At 44.5% G+C, this 23520-nt stretch overlaps 2 protein-coding genes across 2 annotated transcripts in view; both read left to right on the forward strand.

The window, feature by feature from the left end:
* Nucleotides 1–23520, forward strand: part of LOC146982330 (uncharacterized) — a 420172-nt gene that overhangs the window by 354314 nt on the left and 42338 nt on the right. The gene's annotated exons all lie outside the window — the stretch shown is intronic.
* Nucleotides 96–23082, forward strand: LOC146982339 (protein NLRC3-like). The gene is made up of 8 exons (XM_085785509.1): nucleotides 96–952; nucleotides 13457–14291; nucleotides 15740–15747; nucleotides 15792–15965; nucleotides 20259–20435; nucleotides 21056–21229; nucleotides 21682–21858; nucleotides 23067–23082. The coding sequence occupies exons 1-8, from the start codon at nucleotides 96–98 to the stop codon at nucleotides 23080–23082; spliced, it is 2418 nt and encodes an 805-aa protein (XP_085641635.1).

Raw genomic sequence — 23520 nt, forward strand, 5'->3', positions numbered from 1 at the left:
TCCAACAGAGAGAGGACGTCTCTACGGTCTCACCTGTCCAACGGAGAGAGGACGTCTCTACGGTCTCACCTGTCCAACGGAGAAAGGACGTCTCTATGGTCTCACCTGTCCAACAGAGAGAGGACGTCTCTACGGTCTCACCTGTCCAACGGAGAAAGGACGTCTCTACGGTCTCACCTGTCCAACGGAGAAAGGACGTCTCTACGGTCTCACCTGTCCAACAGAGACCCATTATCAGAGTGGTTCTGACCAACGGCGTCGCTGGCGTTGGAAAAACCTTCTCGGTGCAGAAGTTCAGTCTGGACTGGGCCGAGGGCTTGGAGAACCAAGATGTCAGTCTGCTGGTTCCTCTTTCGTTCAGGGAGCTGAACCTGATCAGAGATCAGCGGTTGAGTCTTCTCAGGCTGCTCCATGTTTTCCATCCAACATTACAGAAGGTCACAGCAGAGCAGCTGGCTGTCTGTAAACTTCTCTTCATCTTTGACGGCCTGGATGAAAGCCGACTGGCACTGGACTTCAACAACAGGGAGGTTGTGTCTGATGTCACACAGACGTCATCAGTCAACGTGCTGCTGACAAACCTCATCCAGGGGAATCTGCTTCCCTCGGCTCTGGTCTGGATCACCTCCAGACCTGCAGCAGCCAATCAGATCCCTCCTACATGTGTCGACAGGGTAACAGAGGTCCGAGGCTTCACTGACGCCCAGATGGAGGAGTACTTCAGGAGGAGGTCCAGTGATGAAGATCTGTCCAGTAGAATCATCTCACACATCAAGACGTCCAGGACCCTCCACATCATGTGTCAAGTCCCAGTCTTCTGCTGGATCAGTGCTACAGTTCTGGAGCACATGTTGACCACAGACCAGAGAGGAGAGCTGCCCAAGACCACGACTGACCTGTTCTCACACTTCCTGCTGGTCCAGACAAAGAGGAAGAACAACAAGTACGGTGAGTGATAGAGGTGGACAGGGCATTTTATAAACTGTTGTTGCTGCTGAAGTTCAGCTCTGACAGTGGCCGATGGCTGTGCAGCCTCCTCCAGTCACAGTCAGCTGCATCATGTCATTGCAGCAGATCTGCATAAAGAGGTAAGGCCAGGATAACACCTCAGTTACTGAGAACACTTCATCCACAAACTATAGCATGATGAGGTTGTTGGTTGTGTTATACAGTGGGTACTAGTTTCATTTGGACGTTTCCCTCACGTAACGCGTGATTCACGCGTTGCGTGAAATTGTAGGTCACACTGTAGCCACTAGGTGGAAGAATCGTACTGAGATGCAGCTCAAAAGATTTTGGGATAATTCCACGTTTGACCACAACGTAGCTGCAATGGAGAGTGGCGCTGTTCATAGGCCATAGGCTACTTCATTTGCAGCTGTGGTCGAGAGAGCTAGAGAGTGGATGGAGAGGGGGACCGCTACGCCGGTCAATCAGATCAATGTTGTTTTTTTATTGTTTCACAGTGGTTACAGTAGCCTACGTTAAACAGGATCAGTGGTTCTCAGCCTTTTGGGGGTCCCCTGCATATTTTTGATCTCTCCTGTAGCCTGGCCGGGTCTGGCTCCAAGTTTGAGTAGTTTGAGTTCTGCAAGTTCTGGTGAATGTAACAATCCACTCATAGCCCACGATCGCTACGTCCGTGCCAGCAGCCTGGACCCGATGCTGCTGGACTCACGAGCGGAGCAATAATGCACATCTGTCAGCAGCTGCTCTTGAAGGGACAGATTAGATGCTGATTTTGTTAACAGTGACTTTGTTGCATCCAAACATTTAGCATATCTGTCGGGTGCTGTCTCTTATCCGGTACAAAGTGGGAGATGACAGAACTACTTTAATCGAGGGAAAGCTACATTGTTGCGAGTGACTCCGGCTGGCGTGTGTGAATATTCTCATTTGTCCCGGACACCCGGTCATAGTTACCTCCTTTGAAATACTCAAGGAAATTTAAACCGAATGCAACTGGACTTGGTTATTCGTCTAGGAAGACGTTTCACCTCTCATCCAAGAGGCTGAAGCCTCTTGGATTACAAGTTACAGTTGCATTCGATTTAAATTTCCTTGAGATAAGTGCACACTGTTTCTGCTGTCAATTCGGTCATAGTTCATTTGTAACGTGTTTTCTTCATTCTTCATTAGGCTAATGTTAAAGGGATAGTTCACCCTAGAATGATATTTCGCTCATTATCTACTCACCCTCATGTTGACTAAGGGCTGGAAGAATTTTCAGAGTCCACCGTCCCTTCTCTGAGTTACAGGGGGTCTCGGCATAGCAGTGCATGTCCATATAACGGTTGCAAAGGGACACCAGAGCTCTTCGTAAAAAAACACACACAAAAAAACATCCAAATACCTCCATGATGCTCGTATGTAATGTCCGTCTTGTGCTGAAGCCCCAAATTGCATAATTGTCCCGAAAAAAATTAAATAAGTCTATATTTTAAGCTTGTTTGTAGCGGAAGCTTCTCGAAGCTCCTCTTCCTGGTCCGTCCAAATCTCGCGTGATTTGCAGTAACCGCACTGACGCCGGCGCAAATCACACGAGATTTGGACGGACCAGGAAGAGGAGCTTCGAGAAGCTTCCGCTACAAACAAGCTTAAAATATAGACTTATTTAATTTTTTTCGGGACAATTACGCAATTTGGGGCTTCAGCACAAGACGGACATTACATACGAGCATCATGGAGGTATTTGGATGTTTTTTTGTGTGTGTTTTTTTACGAAGAGCTCTGGTGTCCCTTTGCAACCGTTATATGGACACGCACTGCTACGCCAAGACCCCCTGTAACTCAGAGAAGGGACGGTGGACTCTGAAAATTCTTCCAGCCCTTAGTCCACATGAGGGTGAGTAGATAATGAGCGAAATATCATTCTAGGGTGAACTATCCCTTTAACACTAGAACCACCCAGATGGTCTCACACAGACGTTTGTGTTTTTCTTACGTAAATGACTTTGTTTACATTAAAACTACAGGTCTCTCAGTCCGTGACTTTTCCATGTGTGATGGTTTCTGAAGCTTACAACTTACACAAATGAAACATTCGATTTCCTCGGGCCGACAATAGCTTATTTTTTTCTTCAATTATTGTTTTCATCCACAGTTATATTTATCATAATGTGCCCAATTCGGGAGGGGGGGGGGGGGGGGGGGGTGCCGCGGTCACGTTACATAATGTAACAGTTTCCAGAAAAATACAAAACAGGATACGTATTCATGTTACCCTCTGTTTAGGTAGCCTAGATAAAGGTCTCAGTCACATTTGAATAAAAATAATGCAATTGGGCTAAATATCATAGGATCTTTTTTTAAAGATAGGCCTATTTTATTTTTAGTTCCATAATTCAGGGATGATTTTCTCTTAAAGCAGAAGTGAGCGATCCGGTCGTTTTCGCTAATGCTGCGTTCCAGGCAGGTTTTTGAAATCGTAATTACAGCTTCAAGTCACAACTTACGACTTTGTAGCGTTCCAGGCAACCCACTCGTGTTTCTCCGACCTGTTTTACCGGTGAAAGTCACTATAACGGCCACTCGTAACTTCTGACCCGTGAACTCGGACCAGATCAAACTGGTACAACTTCACAGGTCGGAAAAACAGGAGTTATGAGTTTCCTTGAACGCACCATAACAGTCCTCGTCCCTACGTCGCCACATTCACGGCGTCCCTTGGCTGCACACACAGCCCTGCATGCCGTTCTCTCTCCTCATTGGATAAAAACTGTAGGATACGATAAATGTTTTCTCCTCGGCTCAGAGCAGAGCAGAGTGACTGACAGACCTGTGTTTCGGTCCAAACACTCTATAGAAGTGATTGCTGTCGGAAGATATAACTATTTAAGACTTAGATTAAAGCAGATATCATCGGCACGGCCGTTTCGGCTAATGCTGTGTTCAAGGCAGGCTTTTGAAACCGTAAGTTACAGCTTCAAGTCACAACTACGACTTGGTAGCGTTCCAGGTAACCCGTAGCTCGTGTTTTTACCGTCCTGTTGTCTGTGAAAGTTCCCTATAACGGCCACTCGTAACTTCCGACCCGTGAACTCGTACCAGATCGAACTGGTATGACTTCACAGGAAGGAAAAACACAAAGTACGAGTTTCCTTGAACGCACCATGAGTTAGCAGCCCCCGCCCTTGTCAGGCATCAATTGGTCCTCGTGCTACGTCACCACATTCACGCGCATCCCTTGGCTGCACACACAGCCCTTCATGCCGTTCTCTCTCCTCATTGGATAACACTTGTATCCCACAAGGAAAATTTTCTCCTCGGGTTACAGCAGAGCAGAGTGACGGAGAGACTCGTGTTTAGGCTGAAATACTTCATGTAAGTGATTGCTGACGGAAAATAGGACTATTTAGGACTTATATTAACAAAAACATTCCACTGATATCTGCTTTAACACAAATATATCACTTACTTCTGCTTTAACGAAATGAAACGAAACAATGAAGCCTACAGTTTTGTCCTCCGGGTTATGAAAAGTGTGAGGAGAGGTAGCTACTGTAAGAACCGGTTTTTCTGTTCAAAGCTGACTGAACAGCTGTGTGAAGTTCTGTGGGGGGCAAGGCTGAAGTATCCACAAGCACACCTATTGATCAGAGATGAAGGTGCTAATGTGTCGCTGATGTGTCTATTAAGCTGGTCCTACAGACCGCTGCATATAAACCACACTGTATCGATTTTCACCCAGCCTCGCTTTCAATAAAACACACACTAGCATTCTATAGCCTAATTGCAATCAGTGAAATATATGAAATCAATATAAAACACAATTTAAATATGAGAGTTGCTGTTGCTCTAGTTTAATAGCGCTGCAGCTGCATCTAATGTACCAACTTGTCCGGCATTGTTGCGCAAGCTGATGTTCAATTTCATGTGTCGTTTGGACCTATCTGATAACTGTGTTATCAAGGCCTTAACCTGCCCGATGATTAGGGATGGGTATTGATAAGAATTTAGCGATTCCGATTCCATTATCGATATTGCTTATCGATTCAATTCCTTATCGATTCTCTTATCGATTCTCATTGGGTGAGGGAATAAAAGAGAAATGGGTTTGTTTGCATTAATGCAGTGGTTCCCAACCAGACATTTAAGGAGATCTCATTTGAATTCCAGGCGACCCCACATGGGGTCCCAACCCCAAGGTTGAAAACACTGCATTAATGACTCTAACATTAAAAAAGTAGATAGGACCGACCTGCCTGCACAGGTTTTTATTTTTTTTATTTTATTTTTTATTTATTTATTTATTTATTTAGAGAGAGAGAGAGAGAGAGAGAGAGAGACAGAGGAAAAAACACAACAATAATTATCTTATGTTTGATGATACATGGTTTGACTGATGAGGTACTTTTTGAGAGCCTTTTTAAATGATGTTAAGTTAATAATTTTTTTCAGATAGTCAGGTAGTTGATTCCAGAGACGTGGACCTTGATAACGAATTGAAAATTGACCAAGAGCAGTTCTAAAGAAGGCAGTGTGGAGGTTGGAAGAGTTTCGTGTCTGGTAGCTATGGATTTGGTTGTTGGACATAAATATGTGAGAGAAACTACAAGGTAAAATATTCATTCTATGCTGAAACACAAATAAACAAATCTGATACACATTGATATCATAAACATTCATGAAATTAAGTTCTTGAAACAGTGGACCTGAACTTGCAAGCGGCTCAGAGTATGTAACCATTCTAACAAATCGTTTCTGTAAAGTAACAAGGTGTTTGAGGTTTGTTTTGTAAGTGCTTGCCCATACAAGATTGCAATAAGTGAGAAAAGGATATATTAAAGTATAATAAAGTGATATAAGGATTTTTCTGGGTAAAACATGTCTTATCCTGCTGATGACACCAATATTCTTGGCAACTTTGTTACAGATGAATGATACATGTTTTTTCCAATTTAATTTTTCATCAATATGAAATCGTGAAGCACATTGAGTTTATGCTTGCCATATGAAATGTGCTATATAAATAAATTGACATTATGACATTATGACATCAATATAAATACCCCGAAACTTGGCATATTGCACTCTAATAAGAGAATGATTGAATATGTAGACATCTTTATCATAAGGAATCTTTTTCTTATTTTTTGGTATGACTAACATGTATGAAGTTTTTTTAATATTTAGAGATAATTTATTTTTTTGGAACCAAAGATTAACTTTTGTAAGTTCAACATTTGTTTGAGTAATTAGGTCTTCATAACTTCGATTCGACATAAACATATTCGTATCATCAGCAAAATTGACAAAAAACATGCTTTTTGAAACCAGATATAAATCATTTACATAAATAATAAAAAGCAAAGGACCAAGAATGGATCCTTGCGGCAAACCACATGTTAACTTCCTATAGCTAGAATCAAAACCATTCCAAGAAACAAACTGTTTACGGTTGTTCAGATAGTCACAGAACCATTGAAGCTCAATTTCCCCAATACCATACATCTGCAATTTTTTAACCAGAAGACTATGATCAACGGTATCGAAGGCTTTGGACAGGTCTATAAAAACCCCAATAGTAAATTCATTATTATCCAATGCCGTTGAAAATCTATCAATTAGTTGAACCAGAGCCATCGCAGTGGAGTGTTTTTCTCTAAATCCATATTGATGAGAATAGAGGAGATTGGATTCATTTAAATACTCTATTAGTCTATTGTACACAATTCTTTCAAGTACTTTGGCCAAACAGGGCAAAATGGATATTGGTCTATAATTTGAGTACTTACAGAGACATTAACACTAGACCACTGTGGCTGTGGGCCAGCTGTGCTCACAGGAGGAATGTAACTGTCTTAACTTTGTCATGTTCGTGTTCCAAGGATGAGGCCGTGTTGATAGCAAGTAACTTAGTTTAATGTCTCACGTTCTCAACAACATACATGTGGCTCCATGCAGTCTTGCTCTACTCCGTTATATGGTACGGTAAGCTGACTACTAACCAGTACTGCCGCCTAGCGGTCAAACATGTAATAACATCTAATCATAACATCCCCCCTTTTCTAAGGTAAAATGCATTAACATGAATCATCACATTAGCTGTGTCAGTTATTTCAACCATTTCACATTCAGCATAACTCTGCAACACATAAGCAGTATAAACAGTTTATATCAGATTGCATAACTCACATCTAAGCCAACACTAGACCATTTAGAACACATTCACAACATCAATCAGTATACATTTTGTTCAACATCTTTATCATGCATATTGAATTTTCTTTGTTTATAAGTTCAGTCTATCAGGCTTTCTGATTTCTCTTGTGGACCTTCTTAACTCAGGTTCACTTGGAGTAGGTGTGTGAGAGTCAGTGTTACAGTCCATAGCAGGTGTGGGAATTACCTGAGATTCACCACAGGTTACACTGAGCTCACCAACAGTCCCTTGAGGAGTCTTTAATAGACTGCGACGATTGCGTCTGAGGATTTGTCCATCATCAGTTTTCACCGTGTACGATCGTGGAGCAACTTCTTGCAGGACAGTTGCTTTTGTACTCCATCCATCAGCATCCTCAATCCTGACTGTGTTGTTGGCAGTCAGTGGAGGGAGATGCTTGGTTGTTCTGTCATAGAATGACTTTTGCATCATTTTCTGTTGTCGTAGCTTATGTTCAATCTTTGAGTGATTCTTTTGCTTTAATTTGTCGTTTTGATGACTCGGCAAAGTTGTTCGTAGCTTCCTCTTCATCAGCAGTTCAGCTGGTGATAGGCCGCACTGAAGAGGTGAGGCTCTGTAGCTCAATAAAGCCAGATACGGATCCGAGTCACTGTCAGCTGCTTTCTTTAGGAGTTGCTTGAGAATGTGAACTCCTTTTTCAGCTTGCCCGTTGGACTGTGCATAGTGTGGGCTTGACGTCACATGCTTGAAATCATATTGCACTGCAAACTTCTGCCATTCTTTGCTGCTGAAGCAGGGGCCATTGTCGCTCACCACGGTGTGTGGGATACCATGCCTGGCGAAGATAGATTTAGCATGTGTTATGACACAAGTTGATGTTGAGCTTGTTAGTAGCGCCATCTCAGGGAAGTTTGAGTAGTAATTCATTACCACTAAATAGTCTTTACCTCTGAGATGAAACAAGTCCATTCCTACTTTGTGCCATGGTGCTGTTGGCACCTCAGCTACCACCATAGGCTCTTTGCTCTGCTTGTTCCTGTGTTTCTGGCATGTTTCACATTTACTTATAAGTGTTTCAATGTCTTTGTTCAGTCCGGGCCAGAAAACCGTGTCTCTCGCCCTCCTTTTGCACTTTTCGATGCCGAGATGGCCTTCATGTATCCTGTGCAACATGTCCATTCTCAAAGCCCGTGGAATAACAATCCTGCCCTCTTTCAACAGCAGACCATCCACAGTACTAAGCTCACCTCTGACATGGTAAAATTGTGGACACGAACCAGCTGGCCATCCCTCATCCATGTTCTTCATGACATGCTGTAGCTCAGCATCCTTTGCTGTAGCCTCCGCTATTTGTCTTGACTTTGTGTCAGACACAGGCAGTGTAGCCGACACCATGTTCACGTGACACTGTATGTCCTCGTCCGTCGCACTCACACTGTCGCCTGTAGTTGCTCTGGATAGGGCATCAGCAAGGACTAGGTGTTTACCTGGAGTATATATCAGTTGATACACTCTTTCCACAAGCCCCAGTTCTTCACAGGCTCTGTCACCCAGAAGTGATTCCCGTCCCTCATTCACAACAAAGAAGGATAGGTGGTGCACTTTTCCTTTAACTGTGACACTCAACCTGCATGTGCCCAAACATTTGATTGGCCGCCCATTGTAGTCTTTCAGTCCAGATTCTTTTCTTTTTATTTGTGGCTTATTTTTCATTGCCTTCACATCACACATGCTTATGAGATTTGCTTTCGCACCAGTGTCCAATCTCATGGTGACTACAGTCCCATTTATCATTAGAGGAGCTATCCACTTATCTTCTGTAGTGACATCATTTACATTGTCTGGTTTATTTATTTGTTCACTTTCACAATTCACCATTCCAACAAAGAACGTGTCACTTAGATCAGGCTCGTCTATTACGTTTACAGTTTTTTCTTTCTTCCACTCTTTCCGTTTGGAGAAGCATTGTTTAGCAAAATGATTCTTGCCTTGGCAACTGGAGCATTGCTTACCAAACGCTGGACACTGTCTAGGCTTGTGCTGTGAGCCGCAGCGCTTGCAGTTTATCATCACGTCCTCCTGCTGTGCAGGCCGGGTCTGTGTGCGCCGTCTCCCCTGATACGACACTGCTCCAACCGCTGCCGCGCTGTCGCTCTGCGCCGAGGCGACTGCAGACATCTCGCTGAACGTCCTCACGTGCCTTTGGGACAGCTCACTGGCCTGGCAGATCTTAATGGCTCCTGCCAGCGTCAGCTCCATCTCCCGTAGTAGCCTCTCTCTGACCTTTTTATCCTCCATGCCGTAAACGATCTGGTCCCGGACCATGGAGTCCGTCAGCGTTCCGAAGTTGCAGGACTGCGCCTTTAGCCGCAAGTCCGTCAGGAAGCTATCAAAGGGCTCATGCTGCCGCTGTGTACGAGACCGAAACACGTACCTCTCGTACGTCTCGTTCTTCTTCGGAGAACAGTGAGCATCAAACTTGCTAAGCACTACATCCAACTTTTCATTATCTTCAGGACTGTCAAACACGAACGTGTTAAATACTTCTATGGCCTGTGGCCCTGCTATTGTTAGCAGCAGCGCTACCTTTCTTGCCTCCGGCTCTGCCTCGAGTCCCGTAGCAGCAACATAAAGGTGAAACCGCTGTTTGAAGGTGCGCCAGTTCTCGTCGACATTCCCCGTTAGTTTCAAACTTTCCGGTGGTTTTAAATCCATGTCGCCCATTCGAGTTTACTCCTGGTACCATGTCATGTTCGTGTTCCAAGGATGAGGCCGTGTTGATAGCAAGTAACTTAGTTTAATGTCTCACGTTCTCAACAACATACATGTGGCTCCATGCAGTCTTGCTCTACTCCGTTATATGGTACGGTAAGCTGACTACTAACCAGTACTGCCGCCTAGCGGTCAAACATGTAATAACATCTAATCATAACAAACTTATCTGTTTCCATTTGATGGTTTTCACGCAGCTGTATTCTTCTCACTAATTAGGCTATTGTTTTCATAACGTTCGTTTTTATGCGAAGTGAGCGAGTGAGCGAGCGAAAGAGAGAGAGCGCGCGAGAGAAAGACACAGGGTGCACCATTTCACGTGGCTACGAGCAGACATGCCACTAACTTTATTTAGGGAGAACAAACGGTGACACGTGGATATAAACACTAAGCACCCTCATTTATAATGAAGATTTTAACGTAACGTAACGTCATTAATCTCTCGTTCAGTCCGGTAGAATAACGGGTCTTTGTGGGCCCTGTGTAACCTAGCGATCGGCTCTAGAACAGCTGTAAAACACCTGGAGCTGATCAACCAAAGCCAGGAACACACTGGCCCTGGCGTCGGGTCGCGCGGGGGGGGGGGGGTCGCAAAAATAACAATCCAGTAAACAGCGACATCAACTCTTGACGTGAGAGCAGCCCACGTGTCCACTACACAGTGTCGGCCGGGTTACACACACAGGTGCACAGGCGATGCTGTCACACCACTCAACCCCCAGACTGAGGCTTCTGCCTCCACACCGTGTTTTCTTTGTTCTGACTCGAACACAGCGTGTGTTGTTTGTTTGTTTTTCTTAGCAAATGCGCGAGTTTCTGAACCAAACGGAATCGATAAGGGAATCGTTAAAGCAGACACGCACACGATTCCAGGAATTGATCCAAGTTGGAACCGGTTCCGAAGAGGAACCGGTTTTCGATTCCCATCCCTACCCATGATGGGATATCGGCTCACATCCAGGCTTCGCAAGCACTGGCACAATAGTTTGCACCGTTTCTTTTAAACTAACAGTGACAAATTACTGTATTTTATATTAATTGTTTGGCTGTTTGTCTACTTGGTTTTGTCTTGTATGTTAAGTGTGTATGTGTATGAGAGTGGACCACTTTTCGAGTCCATAATAAAGATTATCTAAAGATTATTATCATTTGCCGTGCGCCCCTGTCTGTATGTGAACCTGTGTCTGTCTATGTGCAGGTAGAGATCAGAGATGGTGTTTTTTTTAATAACCATGCTAGCGTTTCACCATCTCTCATCTCCGCCAGTCAGCCTCTCAACCTGCCGCCTCTCTTGCGTGCGGGCGCACCGCACGTAAACACATGTGAGAGGTGGGCACATTTATTTATTTATTTTTTTTTTCTGTGGGAAACACTGCTGTGCGTGCGCACAACTGCGGCAGTGGCTCAGGTGGTAGAGCAGGTCGTCCAATGATCAGAGGGTTGGCGGTTCGAATCCCGCTCTGTCCCGGTTGCTGCCGTAGTGTCCTTGGGCAAGACACCTTACCCACCTTGCCTCTGATGGGTTGTGGTTCGCGCCTTGCATGGCAGCTTCCGCCGTCAGTGTGTGAATGTGTGTGTGAATGGGTGAATGTGTACTGTAAAGCGCTTTGGGTATCGTTCAGATGGAAAAGCGCTATATAAATACAGACCATTTACCATTTACCATTACAACTCTCCGCAATATTCCATTGATAAATCACACCGGACCCAAGAATGGTGCAGACATGAACACACCTCATATTCCACCCCCAGAATGCATCAGCACAGCCATATATGGTCAGCACGTGCATAATTAAGTAGCCATGTGCGCTCTGTGGAGCAGCAACAAAGTAACAACAAAGACAACACCCGGAATGATGCTTCGGTGGACCTGGCCTGCCCTCGCTTTTGAGGTCGGTTGTGAGAAAAATGCCTGCTGTCCAGACAACTGTGTTTTTTTAAAGCACCCCTGCATTACACAAACACACACATACGGTATATATAGCCGCACATATAGGCTATATCAGTGATCATAATAATGATGATAAGAGAAAATGCATTGTAAAACTGCACGTTGGCATCCCAGACTGAAATAAAATCTTTGCTTACAGTGAGAGCTGCTCTACTAAGTGAACTATACCTTTCTTGCGTTACTAATGTTATTGTGTCTCGAGTGTTTCAGAGTCGGCCGGCTGTAAACCAGCTGACCCCGTCTGACCTTTTTTTTTGCGGTCACATCAGCACGGCTGCATCTTCGGTCGCGGCTGCTGTGGCATTTGCCCATATTTCCCTATGGCCAGTCCGTCCCTGTCACTGGTTGTTTGTGTTGTCTGTCAAAACATGGATGAATGAAACCTATATCCACACATATTGTAGCCTATTTCTATCGAGGGAAAGTTATTTCAGGATATCCTGTTTTATCGCCCAGCCCGAAAGTGACATAGGCTATTGCCCGTTCATTCATGAGAAATCATCCAGCTACACTCTCAGTCAAACACGGTGGGGAATGAACACTACTGTACAGTAGTTGGCTCATTTTAAAAACACACCGGCAGCATCGCCCACTGAGTTAATTAACTGCTGTGTGGAAAACCACGCTGTGGTCCATAATTGCGGTGCAGATGGGTGTGTTTGGAGCTGACAAGAGGATCGATAAAAGAGAGTGAGACGTATAGCTGCCATCGTTACATTTTTCTCATTGAAAAACGATACTGTATTGCATTCCCCATTCGTGTTCACTGCTCCGTGCTGCTGTCTTATAGAGGCGATCTGCTGCTCACAGATGCCACCTGGCGGTTGTTTGTGCACATTGCAGCTTCTGGTGAAAACACAATTACTCCTCTACAAAAAATCCGAAACCGTCCAAATGAAACTAGTACCCACTGTAGCATCTTTCTCTTACATCAAAGAGAACATCTTTAGACATTAAGACCTCTACAAAATGTAGAGTTTGTGATAAAGTTGTAAGTTTTGTGATCATCAGCTGCCATCTATCTATCTATCTATCTATCTATCTATCTATCTATCTATCTATCTATCTATCTATCTATCTATCTATCTATCTATCTATCTATCTATCCCAGTGTTTCCCATTAATTAAAGAGACTGTGGCGGCCCGCCACAGTCTCGTTAGGGCCCGCCACAGTCTCTCACAGAAATTTTTATTTTTATTTTTATTTTTTTTTCTCACGTGTGTCTACGTGCGGTGCGCCCGCACGCGAGCGAGGCGACAGTTTGAGAGGCTGACTGGCGGAGATGAGAGCTGGTGAAACGCTAGCATGGTTATTTAAAACACCATCTCTGATCTCTGCCTGCACATACACAGACAGGGGCGCACGCTAAATGCGCTATATCGCGCTAATTGCTCAGCCCCCCCCCCCCGCCCCCGTCGGACCAACGACTCATCATCATCATCACCACCACCACCCCCCCCCCCCCCCCCCCCCGGTCGCGCCATGGTCTCCTGAAATCCTGTGGGAAACACTGTATCCATCCATCCATCCATCCATCCATCCATCCATCTCTCTTATCTCTATTCAAATCTTAAAACAAAACTAAATTTTTCTTTGTAGGTAATAGCCCATCGGCCTCTGTCCTCTCCAAACTACGGTCAGTCTTTCTGTCATCACACAGGAGTCCACAGGAGCTGACGAAGGCCGACAGGGAAGTTCTTCTGAAGCTGGGGAGGCTGGCGTTTGAACAGCTGGAGGAAGGAAACATCATGTTCTACCAAGAAGACCTGGAGCAGTGTGGTCTGGATGTCACAGAGGCCTTGGTGAACTCAGGACTCTGTACTGAGATCTTCAAAAGAGAGAGTGTGATCTTCCAGAAAACAGTCTACTGCTTTGTTCATCTGAGTGTTCAGGAGTTTCTGGCTGCAGTCTACATGTTCCACTGTTTCACCAACAGGAAGAGAAAGGTCCTCAAGAACTTCCTGAGAGAACAACATGATGATTTAACCCTGGATGACTTCCTGCAGAGAGCCATGAAGAAATCCCTCCGCAGTAGAAACGGTCACCTGGACCTGTTTGTTCGCTTCCTTCATGGCCTCTCTCTGGAGTCCAACCAGAGGCTGTTAGGAGGTCTGCTGGGTCAGACAGACAACAGTCCAGAAACCATCCAGAGAACCATCAACAACCTCAAGGAGATGAAGACTGATAAAATCTCTCCTGACAGAAGCATCAACATCTTCCACTGTCTGACGGAGATGAAGGACCAGTCAGTTCATCAGGAGATCCAACAGTTCCTGGAGTCAGAGAACAGATCAAAGAAGAAACTCTCTGAGATCCAGTGTTCAGCTCTGGCCTACATGCTGCAGATGTCAGAGCAGGTTCTGGACCAGTTGGACCTGGAGAAGTACAAGACATCAGATCAGGGACGAATGAGACTGATCCCAGCTGTGAGGAACTGCAGGAAGGCTGAGTGAGTCCAGACATGATCAATAACACACACACCAGGGGTCGCGTTAACCGGATATTTTCCGTCATTGACCGTTTTTTTAAAACGGTGACGGAAAGATTTTGAGGCCATCCGTCATTTTGACAGATTGCAATTCACAGCCATGGCTGTCTGGCCATGTGCATTTGTTTACAATGAAGCCGGCGGATAATCAATAAATGGAGCGGTGGATAACGATATATAACATATATAATGTCACTACAGTGAGAATTAGATTAAAAAAAAAAAAAAAACCTCACAGCTGGCTGGTGCGCTCAGTAGAAAACGCTGTAGTACCTCCTCTAGGCCTGTGTGGAGCGTGTGTGGCGCTGTAGCGCTGCCACACATAAACACCAACAACAGAGAAGAAGACAGAAAGCTTCCCGCAGTATTCAAACTCCTTCAAGTGGATTAAATGTTGATGGGAGTCGTGTCAGTGCAAATATGACGGTCGATAATGATTTAACGGGCGAGATTCAGCTGCAGTGTCCGAGGGGCCGACAGTAGTCAGCTGTTAAGTTACGTAGCTGTAGCTACACAGCGGTGTGTCTCGGTACAGGTAGAGCGGTGGGGGCAGGACACACTCGCCGCGCACAACTCTTCTAAAGGTAACGCTAAGCCTTCTTTTAATGTATTCTGCCCGCCGTGGCATTGTTTATAACACGTAAAGCTGAGTGGGTTTTGTCCTGTCTGAATTTGTGCTGCATCTGGCTGTGTGGTCTATAGCTTCAGTTGTTTCAGTGATGCGCAATGGCTGCGTGCGTGCGTAAAGAGAGATGAGAGGCACAGAGAGAGAGAGAGAGAGAGAGCTAACGCCGGTGCACTATGCGGTGCCTATGTGAAAACGTGCTCCTTTGGATGTTTTGGTATAACACATGGGTTAGCATGTTGATTGTTGACAGAAAACTGATGTCATCTAACGTTGTATTTAGATGTTGAGTGGCAGAAAGTGACCCCCGCATTCACTGACTGACCCACAGTTAGACTCTGACGCAGACTCTGCTCCGGAGCATTCTCTGTTCAATTTGTTTGGACTTGATATGAATTAAACATGAATTAAAATTGAATGCTATAGATGGCATTATTATCATTTTTAAAAAATGAAAGTGACCGGTAAAAATAGATTATGACGGAATTTTTATGACCCCGTCAGTCAAAATGACCGGCGACGAAAAAGTCTAGCGCAACCTCTGACACACACACACACACACACACACACACACACACACACACACACACACACACACACACACACACACACACACACACACACACACAGAGCTAAATGATTCTCATTAATGGGTTTTTCCAGCCCAGCCCTGATGAGGATTATTGTTTCATGTCCAACACAAAGAGAGAAGATGAACTGAACCAGAGTGTGAAGAGCACATGTTGATCACATGATGACATGTTGTGTGTGTTTAGTACAAATTGTCTGATTTTACTCTCACACATTTTGTTTCTTCTCTAATCACAGACTTGTTCATTGTGGACTCTCAGAGATTCACTGTGAAGTCGTTGCCTCAGCTCTGAAGTCCAGCCCCTCCCACCTGAGACTCCTGAACCTGAGTGAGAACTACCTGGGTGATTCATCAGTGAAGCTTCTGTGTGCTGGACTGGAGAGTCCAAACTGTAGACTGGAGACTCTGAGGTGAGTTCACTGACTGGAGCTGTTGTAGTTGTTTGAAGCTTCAGCTTCTCATTGGATCATACATGTCAGGATTTGTGTGTGAGGATTTTTCTCAAGAAGCTGAAGAGAGAAAACAGTTGAGATGAGTCCAGAGAGAAGAAGGTGAGAGCAGCTCAGCTTCTACAACTGTTGTTTTCAACTCAGACACTTGTTGTTGAAGCAACGTGCAGCACTGATCTGAGAGCAGATGTTGAGTTGTGGTCAGAAACACAGCAGCTGGTGGATGTTGTGGAGCTGACAGAACCATGGGAGGAAGCATGAGAGGAAGCAGCTGAGATCCACAGAGCTGGCAGCAGAGGCAGAGGAGGCTGGAAAGCTGCGCTCCAGTGGAGGCTGGCTGTAGGGAGCTGTTGGCAGCTAAAGTCTGCTCCCTGGTAGCTCAACTGGCTGGGAGAGGCTGGAGTGTGAAGCAGGAAGTGAAGAGCATGGCTGTCAAGTTTCCCCCACTTGAAAGGGCAGTTTGCTTCAGAAGATTTCAACTGGACTTCACTCATTGACCAGGAATCAATTCTTTCTTTTCTTTCTTTTATTTTGAAAAGTCGTCATGGTCAGGTGAAAAACCCAAACACACACAACACAAACACAAATAGATCAAGAAAAAATAATAAATCAACATAACACAAGATCAAATAATTAATTTTAAACTTAATCTTAAACTACTAGAAATTAATCTGAAGAATATGTAGAAAACCCATACTTAAAGCAACCAAAAATGAAATAAAGACATGTTTATCACTCAATGATAATTTTAACCTTTAACCTTAGCAGCTTTAACCTCCTATAAACACGCACAATCCATACTTTTAACATTTTAACCTTTTAAAGTCTTTTAAAATACACTACATTTTTAACTACTTTTAAACCTACATGATTTTAAATATATGACATTTTAACATGATTTTTTAATAGACATTTTAACCTGAATTTGATACCGTGATTTACTACTTTTAAATACACACATTTCAATATGAATTTAACTGGTTGATCCACTAAATACTAAAACCCACACAAACAAAAGCTCACCGGCTCCTTCTTCCTTATTTGAAACAAGCTTTTAGTCCTGCGTCACTTTTCCATGTCCATTTCCATGTCTCCACACATCCTCACAAACTGCTCACCTTCTCTGACTCCTCTGAGGCTCAGCTGGTTTGTTTGGAGGCTGTGGTGGCAAAAAATGTTGTTCCTTCTATAAAGTATTTAAAAAAGGATGACTGAACACGTCCGCTGTCTTTCTTGAGTTTTAATAAAAGGCATTCATGAATGGAGTCACACACACAACCGAACAGGAGTACAGTCAGTGAGTGAGTGGCCGAAGACGTTCTCAGGGCGCTATCTTTATAGTTCCCAAAACACATTGAACAGCAGACAAAATATATGGCACTGGTAGCTGTGCCTGGCTTCACCGCCAGGACACAACTCCCCTTGTAAATTAACACAGAGCACTGGTCTGACCTTTAACCTGCTCTGTGTGGATTCAGTGATTTGTGTCTGGTGTATGTCATACAGGTATCAGAAAAGGATTAGCTGAGTACCACTTTCCACAAGGTGAAAGGAAGTTCACTTAATTAACATGGTTATACAACCATTGTAAAGCATACAATGGGTTACACCAAAATTTCCCATTACAAGGCTCACCAAGATGGGCTGAAGGTTGTTGCTTCATGTGGCGGCTCAGGCTCAGAGTGTTGACTCAGTGCTTGGCTGAGGGCAGGAGTCAGAAGCAGCTCAAAGTGACAGCTGAGCTTCTTGAACGTGGGCTTGTGTGAGCTGTTGAACACAGTCAGTGTGTTAGCAGAGCAGAGCAGCAGCACAGAAGCTGAGTGATGAGCTGCTGTGGACGGGCTCGCCACCAACAACCTGCTTCACACACTTTCAAAACGCCCACGGAGAAAAGCTGACCACGTCGTTCCAGCGGCGCCGGATTCATTTTAGAGGTGGGGGGGCCATGGAGGTTGGGTTGTTACGGGGCATAGATTTACACACTCACTGTCGGTGCAATAGTCATATTGTAGCGTCCGGCCGTGATGCGTAACACCAGCATAATGCGTAATCCCCCCCCTCCTCCGCCAGCGTCTCCCAGACCATCATGCCTACCGTAATTTATCAAAAAAAAGAAGAAAAAAAAAGAAAGCCCTGTACTCCGGTCTCCTGTGCTGGTCTGGCTGCAGGTTTGAGTAAATAAAATGTTGTGAATACTACACCTCTTAAAGCCCGTTTGAGCAGTTTCTATAAACTGCTAGGTTCTCAACGACCCGACCCGGTCCGAACCGCAGGTGTTGAAGCCTGGACCTGATGCAGCCGGACTCTGGAAATAAGCAGACACATACTCGCCCTCGTTAATATTGATTATTGAATTACGTAACGTCAGAAATCTCTCGCCGTTGTAGTCCGGTTCATCACCTGTCTCTGTGGGTGTGTAGGCTACGTCATCTCCAGGTGAAACAACTGTAACAACTGTAAAACACCTGGAATTGATAATAACTAAAGGCATATCACCAAATCTGAACTAGGCAATTAACACGTCAGGTTAATTCATCTTTTCCTCGCATTTTTTCAAAGTAAACTTCCCTTCGCTCACTGGCAGAGCAGAAGTTGCACTTTCTGAGATGGTGCACTAGGTCCACAGTGTTTGTGGATGAAGCCTACAGGATGAGAAGGTGACGAAGGTGAAGGTGACAATAATAAGCGGAGGGAGGACGACGGAAGCTGGAGAAGCTCCGCTCAGCTGTGCATTCACGTGGGCACCATATGGCCGGAGAGACTTGAATTTGGACTATTTAGCACTACAGACAGAGTAGCCTATTAGATTTGATTTAAAATGAAAGATTCTTCTAGCTTATGTTTTATTGGTTTATTTCATTTGATGTGGGTAGGACCGGGGGAATTATTGAAACCGGGATAGCGGCCTATGGTGATCAGCGACCGGCAGAGCAGGGCAGGGCCGTGAAGTAGGGGGGCCAATGGCCATTGAAGCGGCGTATCGCTACGCACACGCGCACTATGACGCACACTGTATGAGTGCAGATGAGCTGTTGGAGTGAGAAGGAGCTCAGTGACAGAGTCTCTGAGAAATGTGGCTGCACAACCTGAGTTTGTCTGGATGGAGCCACAGGTGGAGCTGACAGGTGAAGAGGCGGAGTCACTGCGTCTGTGTTGAAGCAGCAGCAGCTTCTCATGAATATTAATGAGCTGTTTTTTCTCTGTCACTGTTTAAACTGCTTCCTGTTGCTTCAGCTGTTGGACTTTGATTTTCTAAACTTGTTCTTTCTTCAGCTTCTTCAGCTCTGAACAGATGATGAGACACTGAACGCTGTCAACAAGGAGCTTTGTCCTCAACTCACTGCTTTTATTCTTTATTCAGATTGGACTACTGCAGTTTGTCAGAGATCAGCTGTTCTTCTCTGGTCTCAGCTCTGAAGTCCAACCCCTCCCACCTAAGACACCTGGACCTGGGCTGGAACGACCTGCAGGATTCAGGAGTGAAGGATCTGAGTGGTTTTCTGGAGAGTCCAGACTGTAGACTGGATACTCTGAGGTCAGTTCACTGACTGTTGTATCTGATTAAAGTGAACTTATAAATATATACTTTCTTCTGAAAACATTAAATTGAAATAGATTTTTTCTGTTTCTATATTTAGATTTTAATGCATCTTGAGCAGGACATGTCCTAGAAACAAAAAACTCTTCTTCTAAATAATCTGTGACAAATGATATAAAATGTGTCCAGAAACACAGAGTTGTCCAGATTTATTTTCCTGTTTATTCAGATTTTTACAACAACAACACCACCACCATGGTGCTGTGAAGCCTCGACCCCTGACCCGTCTGAACCAGCACTGATGCTCATATCTTGTCCTCACAACGAGACTCCACGTTTTCATTCTCCACACACACTCGTTAATTCACAGCACACACTCGTTCATTCACAGCACACACTCGTTAATTCACAGCACACACTCGTACTCAGTGAGATCAGGAAAAGGACGGATGGAGAATGTCCTGTTATCTGATGCCACCTGAATAATTAGTTTATTCAGCTGTTTTAACTCTTTTCTCCAGAAAAAGACACGAATGAGATCATGAATCAATGAGGAAAAAACAACATGATTCTACAATTAGTCGACTAAAATCTGACCAATCAGATTCAACTATGAAAATCCTTAGTGGAGGTTATTAATAACAATAATAATAACAGAGAATCTTCACCTGATCAGTTATCAATGAATTCATATTCTTCTTTTATTCTTTATTCAGATTGGATGGCTGCAGTTTGTCAGAGATCAGCTGTTCTTCACTGGGCTCAGCTCTGAAGTCCAACCCCTCCCACCTGAGACACCTGGACCTGAGCTACAACCAGAACCTGCAGGATTCAGGAGTGAAGGATCTGAGTGGTTTTCTGGAGAGTCCAGACTGTAGACTGGAGACTCTGAGGTCAGTTCACTGACTGTTGTATCTGATCCACCTACAGTGGATTAAAGTGAACTTATAAAAATATACTTTCTTCTGAAAACATTAAACTGAAATGGATTTTTTCTGTGTTTCTATATTTAGATTTTAATGCATCTTGAGCAGGACATGTCCTAAAAACAAAAAAGATTTTTATCAAAAATCAAAGTTACACCACTTGACACTGGGTTTCATCACGTCATTGACCCCTGTGCTGTTAGTTTATTGATTTAACCCTGATACCAGTTGATCAATAAAGTTATTGATAATAATAATAATTACAGATAAGAATAAAAATACAAAGTTAGTGACATGAAATGGTACAAATATAAATCTGTCTAAAAGAATCAGAATCTCTAAACCAGAGAGTTGTAGTCAGTGTTTAGTCCAACATGTATTGATCAGATATTGATTGTATATTGACAGACTGAGCTGAGGTCAGCAGCAGCTGATGAATCTGTGCTGACATGTGGATGATGTGTGTAGAAGGCCACATGATGAAGATCCACAAGAACACAAGGACAAAGTCCCTCTATTGATTATTGATCAGGACACATCTGATCAGTTATCAATGAATTAATCTTCTTCTTTTATTCTTTATTCAGATTGAGGAACTGCAGGTTGTCAGAGATCAGCTGTTCTTCTCTGGTCTCAGCTCTGAAGTCCAACCCCTCCCACCTGAGACACCTGGACCTGAGTGGAAACGAGCTGCAGGATTCAGGAGTGAAGGATCTGAGTGGTTTTCTGGAGAGTCCAGACTGTAGACTGGAGACTCTGAGGTCAGTTCACTGACTGTTACTGTTGTAGATCTTAGATCTTTGATCCACAACTGAACCTGATTGATCTTCACTCAGAACTTGAATCATTGACTTTGATTGAATTGATGAATGACATTTGAAATAGTGGTTGTTGAATATCTTAAGTTGTTGTTGTGTGAGAATGATTCTTCAGTTTCAGCTCATTTCACTCAGTGGTCATGAATGTCTGTTCACTTCAGTTCAACCTTCACACACACTCGTATTTCTCTCAATCAGACGACTCATGTTTTCTAGAAACTCTGGAGAAAATGTCCAGTATCAGCTCATCAACTCACTTCATCTCTATCACAACAATGTGCACAAGATCCTCACAACTCATGTTTGGACAAAGACACTGAAATTCACCTGTTGAAGAAAAAACTCTTCTTTCTGATCATCAATGAATTTATCTTCTTCTTTTATTCTTTATTCAGATTGATCAGCTGCAGTTTGTCAGAGATCAGCTGTTCTTCTCTGGTCTCAGCTCTGAAGTCCAACCCCTCCCACCTGAGACACCTGGACCTGAGCTACAACAACAACCTGAAGTCTTCAGACGTGAAGGATCTGGATGATCTAGTGAAGAGTCCAGACTGTAGACTGGAGACTGTGAGGTCAGTAGGGGGGCGGAGTCATTCTGTGCTGCTTTCAGCACTATTGGACTAAAGTCAGTGTGAGACAATAACAGATCAGAGCAGAGAGACAACAGTCAGCCAAGCAGAGCAGAGAGAGGCAACAGTCAGCCAATCAGAGCAGAGAGAGACAACAGTCAGCCAATCAGAGCAGAGAGACAACAGTCAGCCAATCAGAGCAGAGAGAGGCAACAGTCAGCCAATCAGAGCAGAGAGGCAACTGTCAGCCAATCAGAGCAGAGAGAGAGAGACAACAGTCAGCCAATTAGAGCAGAGAGAGACAACAGTCAGCCAATCAGAACAGAGAGAGACAACAGTCAGCCAATCAGAGCAGAGAGAGACAACAGTCAGCCAATCAGAGCAGAGAGAGGCAACAGTCAGCCAATCAGAGCAGAGAGACAACAGTCAGCCAATCAGAGCAGAGAGACAACAGTCAGCCAAGCAGAGCAGAGAGAGGCAACAGTCAGCCAATCAGAGCAGAGAGAGACAACAGTCAGCCAATCAGAGCAGAGAGACAACAGTCAGCCAATCAGAGCAGAGAGAGGCAACAGTCAGCCAATCAGAGCAGAGAGGCAACTGTCAGCCAATCAGAGCAGAGAGAGAGAGACAACAGTCAGCCAATTAGAGCAGAGAGAGACAACAGTCAGCCAATCAGAACAGAGAGAGACAACAGTCAGCCAATCAGAGCAGAGAGAGACAACAGTCAGCCAATCAGAACAGAGAGAGACAACAGTCAGCCAATCAGAGCAGAGAGAGAGACAACAGTCAGCCAATCAGAGCAGAGAGACAACAGTCAGCCAATAAGAGCAGAGAGAGACAACAGTCGGCCAATCAGAGCAGAGAGAGAGAGACAACAGTCAGCCAATCACAGCAGAGAGACAACAGTCAGCCAATAAGAGCAGAGAGAGACAACAGTCGGCCAATCAGAGCAGAGAGAGAGTCAACAGTCAGCCAATCAGAGCAGAGAGACAACAGTCAGCCAATCAGAGCAGAGAGAGACAACAGTCGGCCAATCAGAGCAGAGAGAGACAACAGTCAGCCAATCAGAGCAGAGAGACAACAGTCAGCCAATCAGAGCAGAGAGAGACAACAGTCGGCCAATCAGAGCAGAGAGAGACAACAGTCAGCCAATCAGAGCAGAGAGAGACGATCACTGATCCATCACCTCTGTCCTCTGCTTCACTTCTCAGCTGGGGAACCAAGTAGTCCTGAACCTCCTGAACTGATCTGAGAGCAGCTCCACTGTCTCTCACAGAGTCCAGTCCACCATCCTCCCTGTGTGTTCTGGACCTGACAGAGATCATCACTGTCTCTGGACTCATCTGATCCTCTACACACTCTCTGCTCCTCCTCCTCCTCCTCCTCCTCCTCCTCCTCCTCCTGTTTTCTTCTTCATTCATTCTGACTAACCAGCTCCATCTTGTGGTGTGGTGAAGAACTGCAGCTCATTTCCACATTATTCAGTGTTCCTTTACCATGATGGAGTTTCAGATCAGGTTGATACGACGACAGTTACTGTAACATATTAATGTGAGGCAGTTAACCTGTTTGACTGTTTGTCCCTTACAGGACACTGTAATACACAGATTTACCAGCTGCTTAGGGCGCCACGTTGTTTTAGTCTTTGCCCAACAAGTAAACACT

Source organism: Trachurus japonicus, chromosome 8, assembly GCF_045865225.1.
Source record: "Trachurus japonicus isolate A0001 chromosome 8, Traja_1.0".
Lineage (NCBI taxonomy): Eukaryota > Metazoa > Chordata > Actinopteri > Carangiformes > Carangidae > Trachurus > Trachurus japonicus.

Coding starts and splice junctions, on each gene's coding strand:
- LOC146982339 (XM_085785509.1), top strand. CDS start 96: ATGGTCTCACCTGTCCAACAGAGAGAGGACGTCTCTACGGTCTCACCT. Junction 15,966..20,258: donor TGTAGACTGGAGACTCTGAG/GTGAGTTCACTG, acceptor TTCTTTATTCAG/ATTGGATGGCTGCAGTTTGT. Junction 21,230..21,681: donor TGTAGACTGGAGACTCTGAG/GTCAGTTCACTG, acceptor TTCTTTATTCAG/ATTGATCAGCTGCAGTTTGT.